At 34.1% G+C, this 26,420-nt stretch overlaps 1 protein-coding gene, 2 long non-coding RNA genes and 6 other non-coding genes across 9 annotated transcripts; all 9 read right to left on the bottom strand.

Moving 5' to 3' along the window:
- Positions 1–1,272: 1,272 nt before the first annotated feature.
- Positions 1,273–8,275, bottom strand: LOC18608632 (external alternative NAD(P)H-ubiquinone oxidoreductase B1, mitochondrial-like). The gene is made up of 10 exons (XM_007043425.3): positions 8,041–8,275; positions 6,631–6,907; positions 5,980–6,186; positions 5,525–5,775; positions 4,990–5,209; positions 4,671–4,775; positions 2,640–2,903; positions 2,412–2,533; positions 1,593–1,712; positions 1,273–1,488 (listed from the first exon to the last, which is right to left on the bottom strand). Exons 1-10 carry the CDS (start codon positions 8,127–8,129, stop codon positions 1,401–1,403), a joined length of 1,743 nt encoding a protein of 580 aa, XP_007043487.3. The 5' UTR covers positions 8,130–8,275; the 3' UTR covers positions 1,273–1,400.
- Positions 8,276–19,495: 11,220 nt separating this feature from the next.
- On the bottom strand, positions 19,496–19,820 carry LOC148764017 (uncharacterized). The gene is made up of 2 exons (XR_016024836.1): positions 19,715–19,820; positions 19,496–19,608 (listed from the first exon to the last, which is right to left on the bottom strand). It is a non-coding gene; the product is annotated as an uncharacterized LOC148764017 (long non-coding RNA).
- A 4,847-nt stretch (positions 19,821–24,667) lies between these two features.
- LOC18608634 (uncharacterized) lies at positions 24,668–26,403 on the bottom strand. Its single transcript, XR_016024789.1, has 2 exons — positions 26,170–26,403; positions 24,668–25,401 (listed from the first exon to the last, which is right to left on the bottom strand). It is a non-coding gene; the product is annotated as an uncharacterized LOC18608634 (long non-coding RNA).
- Positions 24,925–25,032, bottom strand: LOC148764018 (small nucleolar RNA snoR97). The gene has a single exon (XR_016024977.1). It is a non-coding gene; the product is annotated as a small nucleolar RNA snoR97 (small nucleolar RNA).
- On the bottom strand, positions 25,120–25,237 carry LOC148764019 (small nucleolar RNA Z278). The gene has a single exon (XR_016024934.1). It is a non-coding gene; the product is annotated as a small nucleolar RNA Z278 (small nucleolar RNA).
- LOC148764020 (small nucleolar RNA Z278) lies at positions 25,288–25,402 on the bottom strand. Its single transcript, XR_016024935.1, has one exon. It is a non-coding gene; the product is annotated as a small nucleolar RNA Z278 (small nucleolar RNA).
- Positions 25,454–25,545, bottom strand: LOC148764021 (small nucleolar RNA Z223). Its single transcript, XR_016024981.1, has one exon. It is a non-coding gene; the product is annotated as a small nucleolar RNA Z223 (small nucleolar RNA).
- On the bottom strand, positions 25,617–25,711 carry LOC148764022 (small nucleolar RNA U36a). The gene has a single exon (XR_016024979.1). It is a non-coding gene; the product is annotated as a small nucleolar RNA U36a (small nucleolar RNA).
- Positions 25,925–26,071, bottom strand: LOC148764023 (small nucleolar RNA snoR134). Its single transcript, XR_016024948.1, has one exon. It is a non-coding gene; the product is annotated as a small nucleolar RNA snoR134 (small nucleolar RNA).
- Positions 26,404–26,420: the final 17 nt, after the last annotated feature.

Below are 26,420 nucleotides of genomic sequence, written 5' to 3' on the forward strand. Positions count from 1 at the left end.
AATGGGCAGATATACAGAAGTATAATTGGCTCATTATTATATTTAGCTGCTATAAGACCTGATATAATATTTGCAACTTGTCTGTTGTCAAGATTCAAGCAAGATCCTTTAGAGATACACTTTGCAGCAGCTAAGAGAATTTTGAGGTATGTGAAAAGAACTTTAGATTATGGATTGATCTATAAGAAGCAAAAGAGTAGTCAACTGGTAGAGTTTTCAGACAGTGATTGGGCTGTTTCTTTGGATGATTCTAAAAGCATAAAAGGATTTTGTTTTTCATTTGGCAGTGCAGTGTTTGCCTGGAATTCAAAAAAACAGCAAGTGGTTGCTCAATCAACAGTTGAGGTTGAGTACATTACTTGTGCAGCTGCTGCTAACCATGCTCCATGGCTGAGGAAGTTACTGGTTGAGCTAGGATTCAAGCAAGACAAGGGAACCTTGATCAATGTTGACAAATTTGTCAACAGTTGCAATTACAAAAAACCCTATTCAACATGGAAGGACTAAGCATATTCGTGTAAAGTATCATGCTTTAAAGGATGTTGTGAAAGAAGGTGAGATTGAGTTGCTGCATTGTTCAACCCTTGATCAACTTGCTGATATCTTCACTAAAAGCTTGGGAAAGGAGAGGTTTGAGTATTTGCGATAATGTCTTGGAGTTCTCCCGATTAAGAATTATGGGGTTGTGTTGAAAGATAATTCTCAAAATGAAAATCAAGTTGGGTGAACGAAGGTTGAAGGAAGATCGTTGGAGCCAAAACGGTGTCATCTCTTGAGTAAATAGGCTAGTGATATAAAATGTCAAGTTCTCGTATAATTTATTCTTGGTTTTAAATCGAGTGCATTCAAAACGGTATTGCTCTTGTCGTTTCAGGTTGTTTCTTATTAGTTGATCTTGTACGCACCATTTAGGTGCCATTTTTATTGTCTCTTCTCAGTATTTGTTGTAAGGCCAACAACCGTATCTGTTTCTTTTCCAATTTACCGTTACGCCACTTCTTGTTTCTTGTGCAGCTTCTTCCTGGATCCGGTTTAATCTCCAGAAACTAAAATCTAGAAAATGTTGCTATTGTTATAAGCATAAATACAAGTTTGAAAAATGAATCCATGTTTTTTGGATCAAAAATTATTTTCTGCTCTAAAATTTTCTCTAGTTCTTGCTCTGGTTTTCTCTAGTTTTGAGTTTCTCTCTTTATTTTCCAGAAAAGCTTTAGTTCATCTTTTCTTCACTAATTCAGCTTCAATCGGGATTTGACCGTTATCTAACTTGAGTTTGTTTAATGAAGCAACTTTTCATAATAATAACAATATTGAAATATACAACAGATGCAATTGCAAACACCATACGACCGAAGAATTAGAGTCCCCAAACTTATTTACAATGTTCTGGTGTTGCTGCCTCAAATGCGGCTTGAGTCTCTTCCAAAAATGAATCTCCGAGTCCAATCAGATACCACCAACACCCTAGTACGCCAGCTCACTTGTTTGCTGCATGCGTGAGAAAATTGAGTCAAATTATATTCTTCGATATGACGTATAAAAACTTGCTGAGCAGGCAAGCAACTGTGAAACACCAGGAGGTGCGGGATCACCTTGCATATACAGAATACCAGAGCCATTGTGTGCTATGACCAATGGAAACCCAGTCTCCAGGCAGCTCAGCAGCTGTTTGCTCCCCTCCTAAAGGAGCAAATTGCCCAAGATGTTTGTATCTTGTAGGTGCAAAGAAAATCAAATTAGAAAGCAAAAGAGAAGTAATGGCCCACAGTTAACTTGACTCTACATGCTACAATGTGCCATTAGGCATACTTATTCATTCAGTCAGGGCTCAGCCCTCATACGCTGACCATAAAATTCACCCAGCGACCTGTCATGTGGCTGGATGAAGATTAATTTCAAGAAAAAAATTTCCAAACTCATTTCATTAAGGCAAAGCACTTACAAGGTAAGTGGCTTTTGCCAGAGTTATCAGCTGGTGTCTAATTATTTAACTCCAAATCCATCACCTTCAAATTAAACATGAAAGCCTAGCTATCACACTGTGCCTAACTTTGAATCAGAAACAGCTTATTGTGCTGCCATCTGTATATAAAATGCATAACAATCCAGTCAGAAGTTCTTGAGAAACATTATGAGACAGAAACAGACAAGACTGATAGAAAAGAATAACCAGAATACACCAGATATCACCCCATGTTTAGCTGCAGGAAAAATACACTGATCAACGCCATTATACCCCAGTACCCAACTAATGTTAATGTGTGCAAAGAACAAGCCCAATAACAGCTGATGGTTCTTTTGTACTTTGTCAACAAATTTTTAATTTGTCCAAGATAATACGAATGCACTCATATAATGCTATAATGCACTTTATCCAAATACTTGTACAGAATACAACTAAGTTCACATACCGAAATGGATGGAATTGATGACGACCAGACCCTTTGAAACGCCTTGGGCCTTCAGGATTATCTTCACACTGCTGCCTGTGGTTGAAGCATTTAGAGAGATATGCACCTTGTTGTGCTGCAACCTGAATATAAAACAATGAGAATGTGTAGTCGCTATACTACCATTGACAATGGAAACCATAAACTCAAGTAAAAGCCTCGTCCAACTTGTATGTCAAAGACAAATACCTGGGCAGTTGCTGGCAGATTCTTCATTTGTGAATCCACATGAGAAAGGGCTAACTTAAACCCTCCAATGTCCACTTCATCTCTAGCATTCCCCTCAGGATCTTTCAACAGATCTGTTACATCACTCAGGTGCTTGCTCTTCAGATAGTGTTCCACTTGAGGATACCTTTCAAGGATGTCATCTACAACATCTTGAAATTCTTTAACAGTTAAGGCACCAGAGTTATCTTTGTCTGCAGCCTTAAATATGGCAGCTATATCTTCCTGAAGGAACATAATGGCGAATTACAAACTACTATTACTGGAAAGTATACACACACATATAATATGGAATAAAAGGAATTTTAAGCCCCTTTTCGTAAATTAGTTTCTTTTCTATGTTTTTCTCGAGGACTAACAAAAATTAAGTTTAAAGGTGTGATAACACTATGATATAGAGTTATTTGGGCTTAATTTTTATAGTAATTTAACTTAGTTCTTACTATAATGCATAGAAATTAGTAAGTTTTATTTAAATTATTTTAAATTAGTTAATTTAGGTGAGTCAATCTAATTTTAGTTAATTTTATGTTTAATTTGGTGCTAATATGATTAAGAGAGATTGTTATTGATTTATTCGTACTTCTGTAGGTGTTTAATGAAGAAAGAATTTTAATAGAAGAAGGAAAGCAATTTTAAGGTGCAGATTTCCATTACACATGTCTCGGTATTTTGACTATAACTCTCTTTATAAAATTTCAAATGAGATGATTCTTAGACCATTGGAAAGCTAAGAGAAAGATACAACTTTCATGCTTACCACTTTGCCCAGTTCGGCCTAAAAGATTATCCAAAATTGTGTCAAAGTTAAAGTATTGCAACGGTTCTAGAGCAATTATGATTTTTGCTAATTAAATGGTCGAGATCGCAACTCTGGTAGAGGTAAGCCGTGGCCCACGTAGTCTAATGAGAAAATTCTGATTCGAATTGAATTCTTTCTTTATCCAACTTAACCTAGCTTCAAAGCCCTATAAAATGAACCTTTAGGAGGACTTTTAAAAAAAATGAAACACCAAATTGATAGTTGAGAATCAAGCCATAAAGTCATTGAAGCTGAGAAGAGTTTGAGGAATTCAATAAGATTTGGAAGATCGAGATTATAATTCTTGGAATTTATGATCTTTTTATTATTATTTTATTTTCTTAGTTTGATCTAAATGTTTAAACTTTATTTAATGATGATGTGTGACTTGATAGGGAACTAAGCTATTTATCTGAGATTATGATTAAACTCAATACGTAGTCTGATTTATTTATCTCTCTTTTGCTTATATTTGATGGATTTAAGTTGTTTATTTTATTCAATTCTTAATGCTTCTAATTGCCTAATCACTGGCATATAGGACTAACATATAGAGAGGAAAATGGGAAGCAAGAAAAAGAGAAGGTATAAAACTGCCCTTGATTACGTTTGCTAAGAAGAATTTCTCTGAAAGTACTTAGCAGGACCGTCATATTTTCAGCATTTCTTTACTCTTGAATAGTAGCCTTGTGTCTATCATTCACTTTACACGATCAGTAGCAGCAAAGATCACAAACAAGCTGATGTTTAGCCTAGTAACAACATCATCTAATATAATATTTGATATGATCTGAACTGATAAACTCAAAGGCTTATTTGCATTACTTGAAAGGTACTCCAGTCTTCAGCTCATTGTTCCAAAGTAAACATATACCACATATCAGTGTCACATCAAGTATATCAATACATGCTCATTTTCCTCTAGTACAAAGTTATAATTTTTTCACTGTCAGATAATATGAAGGTATTTAATACTCCATCAGTTGAAGAATGAGGATAAAGGATGCATGAATTCCTAGTGACATTACTTGCATAAAGAGTGTGGCAGTTTGAACCGCAGTAAATTTCATATTATTTAGAGATGCTTCTGTAAAGTAGAACACAAGATGCAGCTGATCCCAAACAACAAGTAGCTAAATCTGATTACTTTACAAATCAGAAAATAAAGTCAAATGGTCAAAGTAATGTACCATGACTTTTCGCTGATTTATAGTAGCACAATCACCAAGGGCATACACATCTGCACATCCTTTTACTCGCAACCATTCATCAGTTGCTAGAACACGTCTGCTACCCTGAAATGTCAAATCTTATATAAGTGAACTAGTACAAGATAACCACCCATTTCAAACATACCAACTGAAGGTAAGAATATAGGAGTTATGTTTGTCTGAGAATAACATGTAACCCCTAGAACTTTGGTTCTAGGATTGCAGATAAAATCATCATAGACAGTTAAACTTCATGTTCAAAGTCGTTACAATCACAGAGAATTTTTGAAACACTAACCTGCCCAATTTGCCCCATGAAGTCTTTCACAACAGGGCGAGTCTCAACACCAGTAGACCAAACAACCAATCCATGGGGTATAGAACAAATCTCTTCTTTTGATTTGAGCTTCATAGTGATTTCCTTATCAGAAACACTAATAACCCGACACCCAGTTTGAACTTCAATACCATCTCTGCTAAATTTCTGCTCAGCAAAAGAACTTATTCGTTCATCAAACCTACAGAGATAGAGGTTAAAATCTGCTAAGTTCTTATTTGTGACTTTTTTTCTGTACACTGCATTGCAATTTATAGGCAACATTGCAAGTAACTCACTAGGAATAAAAAAGACACTGGTAACCCTAACATGTTTGGGTATAAAATATGACTGAGTAATTAGTACATTCAGCTTCATGTATTATATTTCATGCTGCAATCACAGAGAATGAATAAGTGAAAGATAAATGAAATAAGTAATGGAATAAGTAGAGTGCAGTCACTGAAACCCAAAGAGCATAAAAAGCAATAAGATGAAAAATTGCAACCTCTCTTACATGTTCAAAATATGGTCCCCTGATTGAATCACCGTTATTTTCACTAGATCTTTAACTGTAGGATATAAGTTGACCAAATCCTCCTGAACATAGTCATGCAACTCTGCTGCAAACTCCACACCAGTAGGACCCCCTCCAACAATTACAAAATGAAGGTTTATCCTTTGCTCTTCTTCACTTAGTCCAGGAAGGACAGCCTTTTCAAAACAATCAATAACGCTCCTGCGTATCTTCTGTGCATCCTCTACTTCCTGCATGCAATTTCACAGTTCTCCCCAAGTTAAAAGAAATTTCAGTACCTCATTAACAACTGATAATCGATCTCTAATGACATTCAAAAGTTTCAAGAGGGAGCCCAGAAAGAATTTCTTTACAGAAGGAAGAGTTCTGGAATGTTAACAAACATCTACTTTTACTACCACATGTATGATATGTAGAATTAAAAATTTCTTTACCTTAAGAAAATGACAGTTCTCCACAACCCCAGGGGTGTTAAAAGTATTTACTTGTGCTCCCACTGCTATAACCAGATAGTCATATTCCAAAGAGAATTCTTCATTTCCAACCAAGTTGTTGTCAAAAGTAGAACGACACAGAATTTTCTTGTTTGCAGCATCAATCTTGATACATTCTGCTTCACAAAATTGTATTTCTCCATTTCTCTGTCAGAAACAATAAATTTGCTTTTAAATTTCTCTTACAATTGTTATGATATTAAGTAACTAACATGCCAAAAAAAACCCCTCAGAGCAATTACAATGTGGTCTCACCAATGCCAAGCAACTAAATAGTGTTTGCAATGTGCAATGTGGAAAAGTATTGATAGTATGATAATAACTAGAACACTTTATCACAAAATGAAACTATATGCCCTTCTTCAACAGTAAATAGACTATGGAAGTTAAAAAGTGCAAAAAGTTTGCAATTTAAGGAAATGAAAAACAAAAAAGCAGATATACCCCAACTCAGTACTTTCAATCCCAAACTAGTTCAAACATTCCTGCCCTTTCAAAACAAGGAAAACAAAAAGAGAAAAAAGAACAAAGAAAATAAAATTGAAGATAAGAGGAAAAAGATTTTGTGTAGCTCTAGTTTCTTTCAGCTACCTTCTTTATAATGTTCCGGACAGGCTCCACAATGCTCCGTGCTTCAACTGTTCCACAGGTGACACTAGGCAATAATGGGGTGAATGCAAAATAATTTCTGGGTGAAATAACCTGAACATCATATGCAGAAACATCAACATCTTTAAGGAAACTAATACCAGCCCATCCTGTTCCCAGAACCACCACTCTCCTTTTCTTGCAGTCTTTTGCATTGATTTCAACACTGGTGTTGCTAACATCTGTTTGTGATTCTGAGTAGGCCACAAGACCCCCACTACTGCCCTAGGTCAAAAGAAAGAACGCAAACCATAAATTTTAATTAGTGTACTTTGTAAATCAATGGGCTTTATCTAAAATTAAAGTAGTAGAACAAGAAGAAAAGCAAAGCAAAGCAATGACTTTAAAATCTCTAAGGATTCCATTTTTTTTTTTTTTTGTCTGAAGGCCAAATCTTTATACTTCTTTCTTTGAAATAGCAGCAACATGTGACTGAGATATGCAGAATAAAGAAATTTAATCATTACCAAGGAGGCAATTTTGCCTCTCTAGTAAGGAGTATGGAATTATTCCTTACTTTTGATAATACCACAAAATTTTGCGGATTATTTGATTAACTTTAACCCTGCATCCTTTAAATGCAACAAGGTGTCCAAGTATGGAAGCACGTTTTCAAGCAAAAAAAAAAACAAGAAAGTTTGTCTTTTTCGAAAAGGGATAATTTGTTTGCTTAGCGTTCACAGTTCGACAAACAAAAGCATCAGAGAATTAAATCAGCTCTCTTTATATTTAACTATAGATACCAATACCGGTGGAAAGCATAATCACCCTTTTTCACGTGGTAGAACATGATTTTTATTTCATTTAGTGATGAAAAAAAGTAGTTATCAAACCAATGCGTATTTATAGCAACTTACATTTTGCATTATGAACAGCAAACTATAAAGAGAAAGGAAACATTTTATGATCACGTTTCCACTTAACAAGCAAACAATTATTTATAAAAATAAAAAAACCCCTAAAAAGGGGGGGGAGGAAATGAAGGATGGAAAGCACCTCTGCTACGATAAGTTAAAGCCTCTGCAAGCAACAAACAAAGCTTAAAATCTAAAATTTTAATAAACTGAAAACCTAAACTATAATAATATCAGATTTGCTCTGTTTTGCTCCCACGAGATAAAACCCTGATCTATACTTAAGCAGTAAGAGCTGGACAAGTTACTGTTTAAGTTTTGACTTCAATGTCTTCAATCTTCAAATAACAAAAACTAAAAATAAAAATCCGAAATTTCACTTTTCACAGTTCCCGTACAATGTCAGCAATCATACATAAGTCCAAAGAACACAAAATAAACAAGAAAATAATGAAAACAGGAAAAGGGTATTTCCTTCAACAGTGCACAAGGAAGGAACCTGAGAGTGCAGAGAACCAGAAGCTTCGAGCAAGCAGGGTAGCCATTGAAAGACCTAGAAGCTCTGCTGAAGAAGGAGAGAATTGTCATTTTGAAAGAAAGGCGGAGAACTTCGAGTAATCTTTCAGAGAATCAGGAGATATTTTATCTCCTTCTTGTCAAAGCTACAAGAACAGGAGAACAGGGCAGTGAAAAAACAAAAAATTGTTTACTTGGCATTAAAAGAGCATACGAGTCGCAGGTCTATTGCTCCTTGCTCATAAGCTTTCTACACTTAGGTTGACTTCACACGTGGCTCGCTGGAAAGACATACTTGTATATGATGCTCAGATCCAATTACTTTGGTGATGTTACCTCCAGCACCAACATATTTGTTTCACCAACCTTTTTCTACTTAAAGATAAAAAAGAAAAATACTCCACGAGAATCAACGCTTTTATAGATTGATGCTGTGATTGTTAAAATCTAAAGCATAAACAATTCGATGTCTTGTTATTGTAATAATGGTGTTGTACATCTAATCCATATCTTTATCAGGTTTTGCATTTCTTTCAAAAATAAAAAATAAAAAGAAGAAAATCGAATGAGCAGCAGTAAGCAAGCATGCTAGTATAAAGAGCCGACAAACTTACCCTACTTCTAACCCCTTTAACTAACTCTTGGACTCTTCCAATTTGCATTTTCAGCTTTTCCTTTTTACTTTCATTGATTGAGCTTTGCTTTCAATCTCTTGAAGCCTTCCTTTTCTTTTCTTGTCATTTTTTTTTTCATTTGCTTCAATTTTATATATATTGTCTAGACGAATGGATGAAGGTTTAACTTTTTTTTTTTTATAAATATGGCCTTGATTAAATATACATATATATATAATTTAATGATTAAAATACCTCAACAGTTCTTATATTCATGTATTTTTTGTTAATTTAGTCTGTTTATTTAAAACTATAACAATTTAGTCTCTTGATTTTAAAAATTATTATAATTTAGTTCCTCCTCTTAATGGTATCCAATTTGACTGTTAAAAGTGATGATACCAACGTTGACGTGATAACATATGTGTGATCGACATGCTGACATGGCATTGCCACATCATCCAAATCGTCTAAAAATGTCAATGCCACGTGGCACCAACATGCTAACATGTAAGAGGAACTCAAAGAAAAAGTTTGGTCCAGGGACTAAATTGAATAAATATTTAGTGCACGGAGACTAAATTGAAGCCAAAAATACAAAAAAAAAATTGAAATATAAGGAATATATATATATAATATTTAGCTCTCTTTTCAAAATATTAAATGTCTTTTCTTGTTAGTATTATTTCAATAATACATAATTGAGCTAATATAAAAGAAAATTACAAATGGAGCCATATATTAGCTTTATGCTAATTGCTTTCAAAGGTACTTTGATAGTTATACAACTCCATTTCAAATATATTATTTAATTAAGTATATATTATAACTATCAAAGTACTTTTAAAAGCATTTAGCATAAAGCTAATATATGGTTCCATTTCAAATGTATTGTTTAATCAAGTATATATTATAACTATCAAAGTACCTTTGAAAGCAATTAGCATAAAGCTAATATATGTCTCCATTTCAAATGTATTATTTAATCAAGTATATATTATAACTATCAAAGTGCCTTTGAAAGCAATTAGTATGAAGCTAATATATGGCTCCATTGGTATTTTTCTTTTATATTAATTCAATATATGTATTATTGAAAATGGTACTAACAAGAAAAGACACTTAATAATCTGAAAAGTGAGCTAAATATATATATATATATATATATTCTTTATATTTCCAAAAAAAATTATATTTCTGGGTTCAATTTTGTCCCCATACACTAAATATTTATTCAATATAATCCTTGTATCATGTTTTTTCTTCAATTTAATCCCTCTGACACGTCAGCATGCCAATGCCACTTGGCATTGACATTTTAAGTCGATTTGGGTGATGTGACAATGCCATGTTAGCATGTCAACCACACATATGCTGCCACGTCAACGTTAACGTCATCACCTTTAACGATCAAATTAGATACCATTAGGAGAAGGGACTAAATTGGAGTAATTTTCAAAATTAAAAGATGAAATTGTTGTGATTTTGAATAGAGAGACTAAATTGAAAAAAATGTATAAAAACAGGGACTACTAAAGTATTTTGACCATTGTTTAATCCATAGCTTTGAATTTGATCTTTTTATATATTTTTATTTTTTCTTTAACTTTATATACATTTTAGTGTATTTTTCATTAATTAATTTTTAAGCATATAAAATGAAATATATCAATCAAATAATTTATTTGCTCTAAAATATTTCAAAATTTTGTTTTGCAAGCATTTAAAATGGAATAGTAGATGTTGGAAAAAACGTCATGGCAATGCCATCAAACAAAAGCACCCAAATTTTCTATGTGGGGATAACTAGGCCTTCTTCTCTCCAATTTGATTGGGACATCATGTCCTTTTGACTGTTTTTTTTTAATCTTTTTAAAGCATGTTTGATATTTTTATAAAAGATATTTATGATTACTATAATCATCGAATTTGAACTTGATGATAACAAGATGGAGGGTTGATTCTTCCGCTAATTTTAAAGATGATTAAGTTTCTTTATTTTTTATTTTTTAAGTATGGATAAAGAAACTACAAGTGTACTAAATAAAATTTATTGTGTTGAAAATTGAAATTTACATAAATTGATATTCCTTTGTCAATTGAACCAACGAGGAGCAGAGTCTAAAACAAGATAAATGTTCAAACCTGACTGGTTCTAATGCTAATATTATGATTTCATTTATGCAAATATTTTAGAAGAAAGTATTCCAAAAGTTGAAACAGAATTTGAAACGGAGTAAGATATTTATGATGTTTACAACAAATATGTCAAAGAAGTAGGATTTAGTATTCAAAAATCTAAAGGACATAAAGATAAGTATGGTAATTAAGTAGATAGGGTCTTTTGTTGTTCTTGTCAAGGAATTCAAAAGAAAGGATAAAAGAGATGATGATATCAAATGTCATAGTTCGGAAACAATAAGATTTGAATGCTTAACTGTAATAAAAGTTTCATAATATAATGGTAAATTACTTGTTCCAAATTTTTTTGTTAAGCATACACATGGATTGACTTCTTTCGTAAGTGTATGTGTCTAATATCTTAAAAGACAATTAATCTCACTCAAGCTGCTAAATGAAATCACTTATTGCTTAGGAATAGCATCAAAAGATAATGTTGGGTTTTTGACAAAAAAAAGTTAATAGACTTGAGAATCTTGGTTTTTATCTTAAAGATTACAATAATTACTTACATACTAAGAGAACGGAAATAACGAAAGTTGGAAATACTTATGATATCTTAGAGTATTTACAAAATATGCAACATGATGATCTTAATTTTTCTTATGTTATATAAGTTGATCCTAATGGCCTCATAACAAATATTTTCTAGATAGATGACAAGATGAAATTAAATTATGAATCTTTTAAGGATGTGGTGTATTTTGATATAACATATAAAAAAAATTAAAGAGGATAGACCTTTTGCATTATTTGTTTGGTGTTAATCATTATAAACAAAGTGTTATCTTCGGTGCAATATGATTGTATGATGAAATATGTGATACTTTTATATGGTTGTTTGATTCATTTGTTAAAGCAATATTGTCAACAAAAAAGGAAATGACGATTCTTACATATCAAGATGCTATAATAGGGAAAGCGCTTGCTTCACAATGGCTTGAAATATATCATCATTTGTGTGTGTGACATATGTATTAAAATGCAACGAAGCACCTTTGTAATACATTTCAGAGATTTAGTAGTTTTACTAAAGATTTTAGTAATTGTATTTATGATCATGACGAAGAGGAAGATTTTTTAAATGCATGAGATCATATGCTTACGAAATACAATTTGGAGAACAATAGTTAGTTGCAGAGACAATTTGAGTTGAAACAGAAATGGACTTTGCTTTATGAATGATAAACTTTTTGTGCAAGTATGTTTACTACTCAAAAAAGTAATAGCATGAATAACCAAGTAAAAAATAAATGGCATTGATTATAATCATCATTTATTACACTTTTTTCATCACTTTTAAAGATTATTAGTTGATATAGGTTACAAAGAGTTGAAAATCGACTACAAAGATAATCAGAGCAAGCCATTTTTGCCATTTCCATTGAAGATATTGAAGCATGTGTAATAGATGTATAAACTTTAACAATTTTTATAATGTTTTTTAATGAACTTTGACTCACTTGGAATTATGAGTTGTATACTATTGGAATTGCTAGGAGTCTTGCAAGTTGTAAAGTCATTCCTTCAAGAAAGTCTAGTAATCATATAGATATATTTAACTCATCAAATTTAATGAGTCAAATGATAATTTAAAATTATTAAGGGAGCAAATAAAAGCTAATAAAAATGAGAAAAATTCTTGTATAGAAAAAAGCAATTTTGGTAAAAGTAAAGGCCATGTGTCACGGTCCATAAAATAGTGACATGCACAGCTCGCAAGGCCAGTCAAGACAGCAACACAAACAAGTGCCACACACCTATTGAGGCCAGAAATTGACCCTAAGTCAACATCAATTAGGGGCCCATCGACAACCAATGGGTCACAGACACAGCAAACCATCCAATCTTGCAGGATTGTCGGTCCAACGACACTGGAAGTTTGCTTGAAAGGCTTGAAGTTGGTTAGAGTACTGTATGAAGGGATTTGTGTAGGGTTAGGATTTCTTGTGTAATTATTTATTTTATTTGCACTAGGACTTTAGGCTCTTCATCGAATATTTATTTACTTTAATCTCTTATTACCTACTCCAATTGTACTATACTATTAGAAGTAGAGTTGCTTTAGGATAAGAAAAGCCTATAATAAATAAGACCTTTAGGCATCAATTATAAGGCATCGAGTCAATTGCTCAAGTAATCAAAAGGATTCGAGCATTCAAGCAATTTAAGTTATTTGCTTAAAATTTTAGGTATTTGTTTTGACTAAATGCTCAATTTGGGGTCAAAATCTTTGGGTTTTTATCAATTTAAGGCCAAACATTTTAATTTTAACAATTAAGGGCCAAGTGTTTTTGGTTTTTTACATTTAAAGGTTAAGGTGTCTAACGTTTGTAGGACACGCGCATGCTCTGTTCTTAGTAAAAGACGTCGTGTAATACCCCTAGCGTTGGATCAATTCAAAAATTAAAAAGGGATGAAACATCTTGTCGTGTAAGATACGAAAGGGTAGTTTTATCATAAAGTCTTTTTTGTCAAGTCAAAACAGTTCAAATTATGATGTGACGTGTAACAACTAAATTTTTCAATATGGCATGTAATAACTAAATCTTCAACATAGCATGTAATAACTACATTTTTCAATATGGCATATAACAACTAAATTTTTCGATATGACATGTAACAACTACATTTTTTTAACATGACATGTAATAATTAAATTTTCAACATGACGTGTAAGAACCATATTTTTCAACATGAGATGTAACAACTAAATTTTCAACATAACACGAAACAACTACATTTTCAACATAACGTGTAATAATTATTTCTAGCATAACATGTAGCAACTAAATTTTAAAACATGACATGTAACACTACAGTTTTCAACATGACATTAACAATATTTTTTCACAAAAAGTAACAATAACACTTCCCAACATGCCGTATAACAATATTTAGAAAATATTTTTGAGTTGCCCTGTCATCAGCTCATGCGATTTTCTATTGTGTGTGATACACATTCCTTCCACCTATTAACTTAACCTTTAATTGTAAGGAATCGAAAACATTAGCCCATGATTATTATAATTGAAATATTTGGCCCTTAATTGGAAAAAAAGGTCAAAACGTTTAGCCCCAATTTGAGCATTTAGCCTATCTATTTCTCTTGGAAATAATATAATTATTTTTTTTCAAAATCTTTTCTTCAAGTTTTGTTTATATTGCTTCCGCATTATAGCAATTTTCTTCATATTGCTTCCACATTATATCGCAATATTATGAGTTAGGCTTATTTAGACTTTCTATCTCCAAGCCCTAAGCATTGCACAGATCTTAGCTAAAGTTCTAAAGCCGTGACACATGACCATCCTTTACGCCCCTAACACCATCCTCACACTCTATTTTCTCACTCTTTCCTTCTTTTCTTTCTCCTTAAATATCTTCACTTCCTTCTCCTTAAATATTACTAACTTAAATATTTAGAAGAAAATTACTAGAGACCCTTATGTGAACACTTTCTTTTTTCCTTGGCTAACAAAACTCATCAATTCAACCTAGTCTTTAATCTTGTCATTTAGATTTTAACAAGTTACATATATTAGGGAAGGTGTAGAAGCAAGAAATTAGAGTTTGCACCGTCTTTCATCTTAATTCAATCTTAAACCTCCTTGGTGAAAGTTATGGCACTTCCATGACTTTTTTTTTTTTTTAATTATGGAGGCATTGCGTATATGGTTTTTTAGTGTTTTTGAGTTCATGGTTAGACTTAAAGGTAGGAATGAGCAAAATGAAACACGAAATTGAATAAATCAATCCAATTGAATTGAATTCGATCAATGACCAATTTAGTTATTAAGAGTCGATTAATTCAATCTACTCGATCGATTTTTCAATCTAAGTTTTCTAATCAAATCGATTGAACAATCATACTTAAATAATATATTTTTAAAATACTATATATTATTTTCAATAATAACTATTTAACCCTCTTAAAAAAAGTTCCATTTCCTTTCACTTCTTCCTAATCCAGTCCCTTCTTCCCTTCTTAGATTCTTCTTCCCAACCCTAGTCCTTGAGCTCCACAATCACCAAATGCCCAAAATTCCAAGGAGTCGACAACTCCTTTCATTTCTTCAATTCTGTTGTAGAGCACTTTATTTCTTCAATAGCCAAATAAAATCCTTTCCAATCTAATCCCTCAATCAAAATCTTGAACTAAATCCCCCAAATCAAATACTTAACCAAATCCTCTTTTTTCTAGTTTTCACCCATTCCCATTTCTCAATTCCTCACTCAAAACCCTAAATCTTAAATCCTAAATCTTCAATTATTCAATTATCCTTTAGTTCTTCTATTTTAGCCTTTAGGGTAAACAATTTTTTATTTGATTAAAGCATTTTAATGTTTATTATATATACAATAATTTTTTATTTGATTAACCCTAATCTTTTCTTGCTTATCTTTAATGTGATTTGAATTGTTTATTCCAATTTGTTCTTAATACTTTTAATTGCTTGATCATCAATTAAATTGATTTAGCAACTTAAATAAACTTGGGAAATGGAGTTTAGTGTAAACTAAAATTGGGATAACATATGATCATATTAATTAATTTACATATAGAATAGGGATATACCTATAGGCCTTATGTAGCTAGATTAGAGCCTGAACTTAATAAGTCTGTTTTAATTTCAATTCACATAGGGATATAGTGTTTTGATTAAAATAGATATTTTTATAAGATGAGTCGAGATACCCTTATAAATAATTGAGTACTCTAGTTAGCAATTCAATCCATTGGAATAAGTTAAGGAAGAGAGGTAATGTTTAGGTGAAGTGTGAGGGATATTGTAATCCTAGACTTGTTTGATTTGATTTTTACCCAATTATCTTGTTGCTTTAATTTTTAATTAAATTAGTTTTAGTTGAGTAGTTTTTAGTTTAATTAGAATTCATATTTTAATTATTTGAATAAAATTAAATTGTTCTAATTTTAGTACTTAGTAAAATTTTAGATCAATTCTTTGTAAGATCTATAATTTGCTTGCTTATGTATTATCTTATTCAATACGTATACTTGTGTAGTAGAGTTTTAACTTACATGTTTACAAACAGTCTACTAACTGGTAGACTCATCTTTATCATACCTTACATTAACAAAAAAACACCCTTTACAAATTTGAACAAAAAAAGAACCTATTCAAGCTCAACCAATGTCAGTCATAGCCCTTGACTATCTTCAACAAGATAAAGGTTATTTAACAAAATAATGTCAGTCACAACCGTTGACTATCTTTAACAAATTTGAACAAAACAATGAAGGTTAGTTAATAGAAACCTTCAACAAGATCAATCCCAATTATATTACAACATTATCCAATACTTAAAAGAACAAAAAAAATTGTTGGTTGGTTATTCGGTCAATGTTAGGGGAAATGATTCTCCACCGACAACCGAGCCAAGAAACTACAAAAGCCAATGCCCTCAATCGAATCCTTAACCAAAGTCATTCAATCGACCTGTTTACAACCAAAAATCATTGGCCTTAATTGGTTGGAACCGCCTGTTGCTCAACCTTAGAAAGAGATGTTAATTCTTTAAAAACTTGAAATTAATATGAATGTTTATCCTTATTTCATTTATATATTGAAAATAGTTCGATAACGAGAAAATCGACTAAACCGGTTGAAATATTATGATTTTCAATTTGTTCGAAATTCTTGTAAAATTCGAACAAATCAATATTTTTACTAAGTCAATTCAATGTTTTCAATATTTCTAATTGAACCATTGATTACATTACGTAGAGATATCCATATGTTAGGTTATTCGTTGAGCTTGGATATGATTTTGTTAGTTTGGGTTTGACTTGAGAATATTATTACTTTAATAAATCATTTTTACTTTTAATTTTAAAATATATCTAAAAATATTATAATGTATAATATAATTTTTATTATTTTAATTAATTTAATAAATAATTAAAGTTAAAGTTAAAAAAATGCAAAACTCTCTCAACCAAGGTGATTTTCCACCACTTTCAATGGCCCACGGCTTGGCCAATAGTCGGCCGTTGGACCCACCAAACCAGTCTCTGGCGACTGTTACTCTCTTCCCAAGGCTACCGTCAACCTCCCAAACCCCTACAGCAGTCATATAACACAGTCGCCATTTGCACATGGGTTGCAGCAAGCCATGTAAGCCCAGTCGCAATTCACTGTTTCTCCCTATGCACTCAAAAAATCCTTTTTCTCTATCGCCACAATAGAAAAGGCACCCCTAATCTCTCCCTCACGAAGTCTAGTGTGTTACAAAGACAAGCCTGCAACACTCCTTTTTGAATATGAGATTGAAGTTTTATTGGAACCTTTCAAGCATTCGGTGGTAGGAAAGTTCACCAAGATGCTACGATTGAATGATATCTGGCACGCCTTCACTGACATTAGTCTCTCAGGTCCCTATAATATCCAATGGTTCGATTATAAGCATGTCCTCATCAATCTTTACAATGAACAGGATTTTAACAGAATTTGGTCAAGGCAGGTATGGTTCATTGCTAACCAGAAGATGCACACATTCAAATGGACTTTAGATTTCCAACTCGAATGAGAATCTTCAATCATCCCTGTTTGGATCTCCTTCTCAAACTAGAAGGCTCACCTTTTATGAGAAATCGACATTAATGATAATTGCTAAAACGAACGGGAATCCTCAATTCTTTGATGAAGCCATAGCCAATGGCACAAGACCAAGTGTGGCTTGGGTGTGCGTGGCGTATGATTGTCTGCAACCTCCGATCAACAATGTTTGGATCGTTATTAGCAACCAAAAAACAAGAGAAATGTTAGGATAGTCTTGAATTGTGATTTAATTAGGATTGTTTAATTCTAATTAAATTAGTATACCTTATAAAATAGTCTTTAAATCTAGTTAGATTAGAATAACAATTCCTAATTCTATTAGGATAAGATTCTTAATTATATTAGGATAAGGTTATTGTATTTGATACTATAAAAGGACCCTATGGGTTAAAGAATAATCACCACCTAGATTTAGAGAGAGTGATTTAGGTGTACGTGGGATAAGGGTTATGAGTTTGAGACTGTTCTTGTAATCTCTTGATTTTTCTCTTAGTGAATTTTTCTCTGTTGTTGTGCCCGTGGACGTAGGTCATCAAAAGACCGAACCACGTAAATTCTTGTGTTCTTGTGGGTGTGCTTGATTTCTTTCTTTCTTTATTCTATTGATTGGGTTAGATCTTGGGCAATTCTTTAGAGACAATTCCGTAATTTCCCAACAAACTAGTATCAGAGCTTCAAGGTCTTGGGTCAATCTGAATCTCGCTATGGCAACTTCGTCGACCAAGTATGAGATTGAAAAGTTTAATGGAAGAAACGATTTCAGCCTGTGGCGTGTTAAGATGTGCGCATTGCTAGTGCAACAAGGACTGTTGAAGGCACTGAAGGGAAAAGAACATCTTCCCTCGAATTTATCTGATGGTGAGAAAGATGACCTTATGGAAAAAGCACATAGTGCTATTCTCCTTGCTTTGTCTGATGAGGTGCTAAGAGAAGTCACGGATGAAGAATCTGCTGCTGCAGTGTGGTTTAAACTCGAAAGTATTTATATGACCAAGTCTTTGACGAATCGGCTTTATATGAAGCAACGATTGTATACTCTCAAGATGAGTGAAGGTACGTCCGTTAATACCCACATTGATGAATTTAATAGAGTTATTCTTGATTTAAAGAATATTGATGTTAAAATTGAGGATGAAGACTTAGCCCTAATTCTTTTATGTTCTTTGCCTCCATCGTATGAAAACTTCGTGGATACTATGCTATACGGCCGAGACACTCTCACTTTCGAGGATGTAAGGGCATCTTTAAATTCCAAGGAATTAAAGAAGAAAGTTGGTGGTATTCGGAATGAAAATCAAGCAGAAGGTTTGGTTGTAAATAGAGGTAGAGGTAAAGAGAAAGGCATAGACAGAAAAGGTAAATCTAGATCCAAATCTAGATAAAGAGGAAAGACTTGTTGGAACTGTGGTAAAAAAGGTCACTTTCGTCAAGACTGTACTAAATTCAAGGGTGATGAAAAGATCAATAAGTCTGAAAATACTGCAAACGTAGTTGAAGATGATTTTGATACTTTTGAGGAAGCTGATAGTGTTCTTGCAGTTACTAATGGTAACCTGAAGGATACATGGATTTTAGATTCGGCCTGTTGCTTCCACATATATCCTAGGCGTGATTGGTTTACAACTTATCAATCTGTTGATATGGGCACTGTACAATTAGGAGATGATTTCTCTCTCTCAGTTGTTGGGATTGGCACAATTCGAATCAAGATGTTTGATGGTATAGTAAGGGCACTTGAGGTGAAACATGTACCTAACATGAAAAAGAATTTGATATCCTTGAGTTTGTTAGATAAGAAGGGTTGCAAATATAGTGGCCAAGATGGTGTCTTGAAGGTATCTAAAGGAGTCTTAACTATCATGAAAGGTAAGTTATCTGGTGGCCTTTATCGTCTAGTGGGAAGTACGATTATTGGAACTGCTTCTGTAGTCTCATCCCATGATCCTGATGATGATGTTACACGTTTATGGCATATGAGATGAGGTCATATGAGTGAGAAAAGAATGACAGAATTGAGTAAGCGTGGTTTACTATGTGGTCAAAAGACTGGGAAGATAGATTTCTGTGAACATTGCATCTATGGCAAACAACACCGAGTGAAATTTAGCATTGCTACACATCGAACCAAGAGTACAGTAGACTACATCCACTCAGATTTATGGGGTCCTTCTCCTGTGGCATCAAAAAGTGGATCATTATACATGTTAACATTTATTGATGATTTTTCAAGAAAAGTATGGACGTATTTTCTGAAGGCTAAAAGTGAAGTGTTTACCACCTTTTTGCAATGGAAGGCATTGATCGAGAAGCAGACAGGGAAAAGGATCAAGCGCTTTCGAACAGATAACGATTTGGAATTTTGCAAAGGTGAGTTTGATCTATTCTGCAAGAATGAGGGAATCATTAGACATCGCACTGTCATCAAAACACCACAACAAAACGGTATTGCAGAACGGATGAATAGAACACTTGTTGAAAGAGCAAGATGCATGCTTTCTAATGCTGGTTTATCTAAAGTATTCTGGACAGAAGCTATCAACATGGTTTGCTACTTGGTAAATCGGTCTCCATCAACTGCAATTGAATTAAAGACTCTCGAGGAAGTTTGGTTAGGTAAACCCGCTGATTACTCTATATTGAGAGTATTTGGTTGTCCTGCTTATGCTCATGTAAATGATGGTAAGCTTGAGTCGAGGGCAAAGAAGTGCATATTCCTAGGCTATGCATCTGGGGTAAAAGGTTATCGACTGTGGTGTACTGATCCGAAATCCCCAAAGTTTATGTTAAGTCGGGATGTTACCTTTGACGAGTCTGCATTACTTCATGGGATAAAGTCTAGAATTGCAATCTCATCAGACCAAGAAGTGGACAAGCAGGTGGAGCTTGAAATCAATGCTCCTAAGACAGTGCAAGATGATAGTGAAATCCAAAATGAATCACAAGAGGAACAAGAATCAGTATCTCATATACAACAACGAAGCATTGCTACAGACAGATCTAGAAGGATTTCAAAAGCTCCTCAGAAGTTTGATGATTTTGTTACTTGTGTGGAGTGTGATTTTGATTCTTATGTTTTATCTGTGGCGGAAGAAGTAGAGACTAATGAGCCTTACTCTTATCGTGAGGCAATTACCTGTATCGAGTCTTCTCAATGGCTAACTGCTATGAATGAGGAGATTGAGTCTTTACACCGAAATCAAACATGGGAGCTTGTGAAACCACCTAAAGGCCAAAAAGTTGTGGGATGCAAATGGGTCTTCAAGAAAAAGGAAGGGATCCTAGGGGTTGAAAATGCTAGATTTAAAGCACGACTTGTGGCAAAAGGGTATGCACAAAGAGAGGGAATTGACTATAATGAAGTATTCTCTCCTGTCGTGAGGCATAGTTCAATCCGCGTGTTGCTTGCTATAGTGGCATATTTTAACTTTGAGTTGGAGCAACTTGATGTCAAAACAGCGTTTTTACATGGTGAGCTTGAAGAGCGGATCTACATGCAACAACCTGAGGGATTCGTTGTTCCAAGTATGGAAGATTGTGTATGTTTACTTAAAAAGTCATTATATGGCTTAAAACAATCTCCTAGGCAATGGTATAAAAGGTTTGATATGTTCATGGAGGCACAAGGGTACACTAAAAGTGTACATGATGGTTGTGTCTACTATAAAAGGCTTCCAGGTGATTCGTTTATCTATTTGTTGTTGTATGTGGATGACATGCTTATTGCCGCCAAAAGTATGTCAGACATTGATGTTTTAAAGGAGCAGCTTAGTGGTGAGTTTGAGATGAAAGACTTAGGTGATGCAAAGAAAATATTGGGTATGGAAATTGTCAAAGATAGACGAGCGTCGAGATTATGTTTGTCACAAAAGAAATACATTCAAAAGGTACTAGAACGTTTTGGAATGCAAGATGCTAAGTCTGTGACTACTCCATTGGGACTACACCTAAAACTTTCAACTGGTTTATCACCACAAACGGAGGATGAGAAGGAGTACATGACTCGTGTTCCTTATGCTAATGCAGTGGGTAGCATTATGTATGCTATGGTATGTACTAGGCTTGATATTTCACATGCTGTTAGTATGGTTAGTAGATTCATGGATAAACCAGGAAAAGGACATTGGCAAGCTGTGAAGTGGATCTTTCGATATTTAAAAGGCACTATAGATATTGGCTTAGTATATGAAGGAGGTGTAAACACTAGTTGTAATGTGGTTGGCTTCTCCGATTCAGATTTTGCTGGTGATCTAGATAGTAGAAGATCTCAAACGGGATATGTGTTCACTCTCTCAGGATCTGCAATCAGTTGGAAAGTAGTTCTTCAATCAACCGTTGCTTTGTCTACAACTGAAGCTGAATATATGGCTGTGACCGAGGCAGTGAAGGAGGCTTTGTGGCTTAAAGGCTTGGTTAGTGATCTTGGTTTTGAACAAACACAAACAGTTGTGTTTTGTGATAGTCAAAGTGCTATACATTTGACTAAAAATCAGATGTTTCATGAGAGAACCAAACACATCCAAGTCAAGTGTAACTTCGTTCGAGAGATTATTTCTAAAGGTGAGATTGTAGTAAAGAAAATAGCTACAGATGAAAATCCGGCAGATATGCTAACTAAGTCAGTTTCTGGGATAAAGTTCAAGCATTGCTTGGACTTGATCGGTGTTCGTAGTGCTTGAGGCCCATTGGGGCAGTGGCGGTGTCGACAGAGATTGGTTCGTAAGGTGGAGCTTGGTGAATTCAAGCCTAAGGTGGAGATTTGTTAGGATAGTCTTGAATTGTGATTTAATTAGGATTGTTTAATTCTAATTAAATTAGTATACCTTATAAAATAGTCTTTAAATCTAGTTAGATTAGAATAACAATTCCTAATTCTATTAGGATAAGATTCTTAATTATATTAGGATAAGGTTATTGTATTTGATACTATAAAAGGACCCTATGGGTTAAAGAATAATCACCACCTAGATTTAGAGAGACTGATTTAGGTGTACGTGGGATAAGGGTTATGAGTTTGAGACTGTTCTTGTAATCTCTTGATTTTTCTCTTAGTGAATTTTTCTCTGTTGTTGTGCCCGTAGACGTAGGTCATCAAAAGACCGAACCACGTAAATTCTTGTGTTCTTATGGATGTGCTTGATTTCTTTCTTTCTTTATTCTATTGATTGGGTTATATCTTAGGTAATTCTTTAGAGACAATTCCGCAATTTCCCAACAAGAAATCACAGGGGATACTTTCAGAAGGTTGAGTTTTCTAAGATGCCAGAATATTGCACTCATTGCTACCAAGTTGGTGATGGCGTTTCAAACTATTTGGTGCTTGGGAACAGGCAAGAAAAATCTAAGAATCATGAGCTGAAACCTACAAGTATTGGTAAACAACCAAATGAGCAGACTATGGTCCCCATTTGAGAAAAGAATGAAGGAATAAATTTTAAAGATCAAGAAGAAACAGAAAAGGTATTGATCGGCGATGGAGAAAAAAGAAAGGAAGCATTGTGATTGGATCCTCCAAAACAGAGCATGTAGTGGCAGGGGGTAGGAAAATCAAGTAAAAGTGGGGTAAAAAATTCGATGGGGATGAAAATAGGTTCTGCAAATGGTTCCAAGAATCCTCTAGTGGCAGTTTCTAATCAGTTTAATGTGATAGCAGTAGGAGGTGTGGAAAGGAAAAATAAAAATGTAGAACAGAGCATGGGAAACACGGTGAACACTGTACCAGAAAAATCCCAGAATTTTTATTCTCAACCCCGGGGCTAGGAAAAATCGAAGGGGGATGTAGAAGTTAAGGTCCAATGTACAGGAGATGTTTTTGGAGATGATAGTGTTGAAATGATAGACAAATAGAGAGATATCGTGGCTCTGATGCAAGGCAAAAGGGCAAAAGGCTCTCAACATTTTTCCATTGAAGCAAGGGGTTTTATTGAATCTAAAGCTGTTGAAAAATCATCTTATAATGTTCAAAATATAAGGAATCATGATTACATCCAGTGGGCTATGGATAATGCTCAAAATCTTACAGTAAGGAAATAGAGAAAAAAAAAAAAAAAGAAAAGAAAAGCAGCCCTTGTGGCCGACTAAGTCTGTTGTCCAAGTAGAAAATGATGAACCCATGCAAAAATCACTGAAGGTTGTATTTAAGGCTTTAAGGGTTTCTGGTGATGTTAATGCAGCAAAGAGGATTTCTGGTGAAGCTTTGAAAAGTAGTGATGAAAACAATCCTATAGTGCATAAAAAACCAGGTGAGCGTGCTGTTAATAGGGAAAATATTTCTTTTCCATCCCATGCAGGTTCTGGTAGTGCAGACTTGGAAATCCACCCTTCTACCCATCGAAGACGCAAATCAGACAGTGAGGTCTCTTATGTTCCAGTTACAAACAACTCTTCCAATGATGAAGATATTGAGGTAAAAGATAGAACGGATGATTTTGATTTTATCGCCTGCTCCTACTTATCCATGACTAATTCTTTAATCTGGAATGTTAGAGGAATTACTGGTAAAGTGTTCCAAAGGCGACTAAAAAAATTTAAATTGATGCATAATTTAAAAATTTTAGCAGTGTTGGCATCAATGTTAGATGCTACTAAAATTGAATATTTTAGAAGGAGATTGGGTTTTGATGGATCTGTTGGTAACTGCTCAAATAAAATTTGGCTCTTCTGAAATTATGAGGTTACCTGTGAAATCATCCTTGATCACATTCAATGTTTGCATGTTCGGTTGTCATTTCCTTGGCTATCAAGTCCTTTTTATGCTTCCTTTATTTATGCTAAGTGTACACGGTTTTTTTTTATAATAGAGAGAAAGGGAATTCGAACGGCTGCACCAGCCAATGAGGATTATATTATCAGAGATAAAAGGATCATGGATGGTTAGGGGTGACTTTAATGTTATCTTGAGCAGGCAAAAAAGATTATATGGTGCGGCTCCTACGTATTTCAATTTCTATGAAGCCTGTAGGTGTGGTCCGTGTGGATCGGGATTGCCCAGAAAAAGAGGATCCAGGGTGCTTTCTCTGCTATTACCGTATTGAGGCAAAGAAATGGTAATAGGATCACCAACTAATCAAGGCTCTTTGCCACAAATTTTAATCTTAATTTTTTAAATTGATCAAAACTTGCTCCTTCATGGTTTGCCCTCTCTCTATCCAGATTAAGATATGATTGAATGATATATTTAAATCTATCAAAGTTGCGTTCCCATGTTGTTATGTTTAATTTTATGCAACCTACATTGGCCTCTAAAAGTTACACATCGCACATATCACAATCACCGGAAAGGAAGGTTGCCAGGGAGTTCCGATTATTACAGTAGCAGACAAAGTAAGCAGGCACAATTCCATCAAATAAACGACACTTGAATTTCATTGCTCTATTCTTTCAAACGTTAAATACAATTACTTTTTTTCCTGTAGACTACAATATACAATTTCAGGTACAACAATCTCTGAAGAAGCAGAAGAAACCACGCAACACCTGCAAAAGGAAAAAAAATTTAGTGCTGTTATTTAACTCCAATCTCGTTAAAAATGCAAGAGAAGAAGCTGATGACAACACAACACTATTTGAGTTTTTCAGACTCTAAACCAACAACAAAAAATGTAAATGATTTAGAGTATAGTTTAACTCAATCAAAACAATACAAACACATTAACTAGTTAATAATCATTTCATAACTAAAATACGGCCTCTGTAGAATCCATTAACATCAGTGAATTGCAGCTTCTACCAAGTAGGTTCTCCCTGTAAAACAGGGACTTGGCTCCACTGCACCTCATCCAAACTGGATTTGATCATCATTGGCACCCAAAAAAAACATATATTATAATTCTAAAACAATCTTAAAAAAAAAAGGTCTCAGCAAAATCCAGTAATTTCATGAATGATGCAGCACCCCAAGTAGGTTCTCCCTGTAAGCAGGGTCTTGAGGAAATCTACACCTCAAACGAACGGATAAATCATCATAGACTGAACAGTAGTAAGAAAATAAAGCATTTTAATAAAATTGGTTGGTAAATCAGAGAGGCTCAGAATGTAAAACAGCTTCTCAATCAAGAATTTTCTGAAGCAGAACTGGCATTAAAAGCTGTATATAAATCCTCATGGCCAAGTACGTAAGTAGATTTTGAAAAAAAAAAAAATAAAGGAAAAAATTTTTTTCTCATAAAATAAGAAACAGAGGTTGGCTCATATCAAGAAATTCAACCATTTTATTGCTTATATATGCTTCATCGATTGCTCTCAGAAGCGCGGATAAAACTAAATGTAATCATCGCCAACGAATAAATAGACACGACCGAAAGTATAGCGGATGTTTTTAGAGGCGAAATCATAGAAAGACATGCCCCCACGTGTAACACCGCCAGATCCAATATTTGCCTCTATGACTAGCCTAGTTTCCAATGAATCATTAAATCTTGAAAATAAGCTAAAGGTGTAGTGAGGCAAAAACTATTACTGTAAATATGATTAGCAGTAATACATAAATTGGAGATATAGCCGCTGATTTGACACAGAAGAGCCGGTGGAAAAGTAAAGGCTATACTGCAACACGTAAAACGGCATGGCTTTAGCACGACTTTTGGGGCTTTTTTCTTCAAAGGTAGAGACTCAGAGAAGCCCGGGAGAGTACGTGCAGACATAACTTTCACAATATTTTTCTTCAATGCTTATCATAACAAATAACAATGACTCAACAAATCTCAAAGAGGAGGCTGAGTATTGACGTTAACATACCTCGAGGCCGGAAGCTCAAAGATGAGACGATGAAGAAGAGAGGCGACCTTGAATCGTTTATATAGAGCTCCTTCCAAACCCTAGGCTAGGGTTGATATGTTCAAAACCCTAGTTCAGCACGGGCTGGGTCACGTTAGAATATGGTTTTGTTCTGTTGCGATCTAAACTGTAAGACCTAAAACTTCTTATATTGGGCCCTTCAGCCCACCAAGAAGTCCTTCTCTTCTGTCTTCAAAGCTCCGTGAAAATGT

The sequence above is a fragment of the Theobroma cacao genome, chromosome 2, assembly GCF_053813885.1.
Source record: "Theobroma cacao isolate CCN51 chromosome 2, ASM5381388v1, whole genome shotgun sequence".
NCBI classification, from domain to species: domain Eukaryota; kingdom Viridiplantae; phylum Streptophyta; class Magnoliopsida; order Malvales; family Malvaceae; genus Theobroma; species Theobroma cacao.

Coding starts and splice junctions, on each gene's coding strand:
- LOC18608632 (XM_007043425.3), bottom strand. CDS start 8,129: ATGACAATTCTCTCCTTCTTCAGCAGAGCTTCTAGGTCTTTCAATGGC. Junction 5,210..5,524: donor GGGGACCATATTTTGAACAT/GTAAGAGAGGTT, acceptor CTATCTCTGTAG/GTTTGATGAACGAATAAGTT. Junction 1,489..1,592: donor TGGTATTCTGTATATGCAAG/GTGATCCCGCAC, acceptor TCACGCATGCAG/CAAACAAGTGAGCTGGCGTA.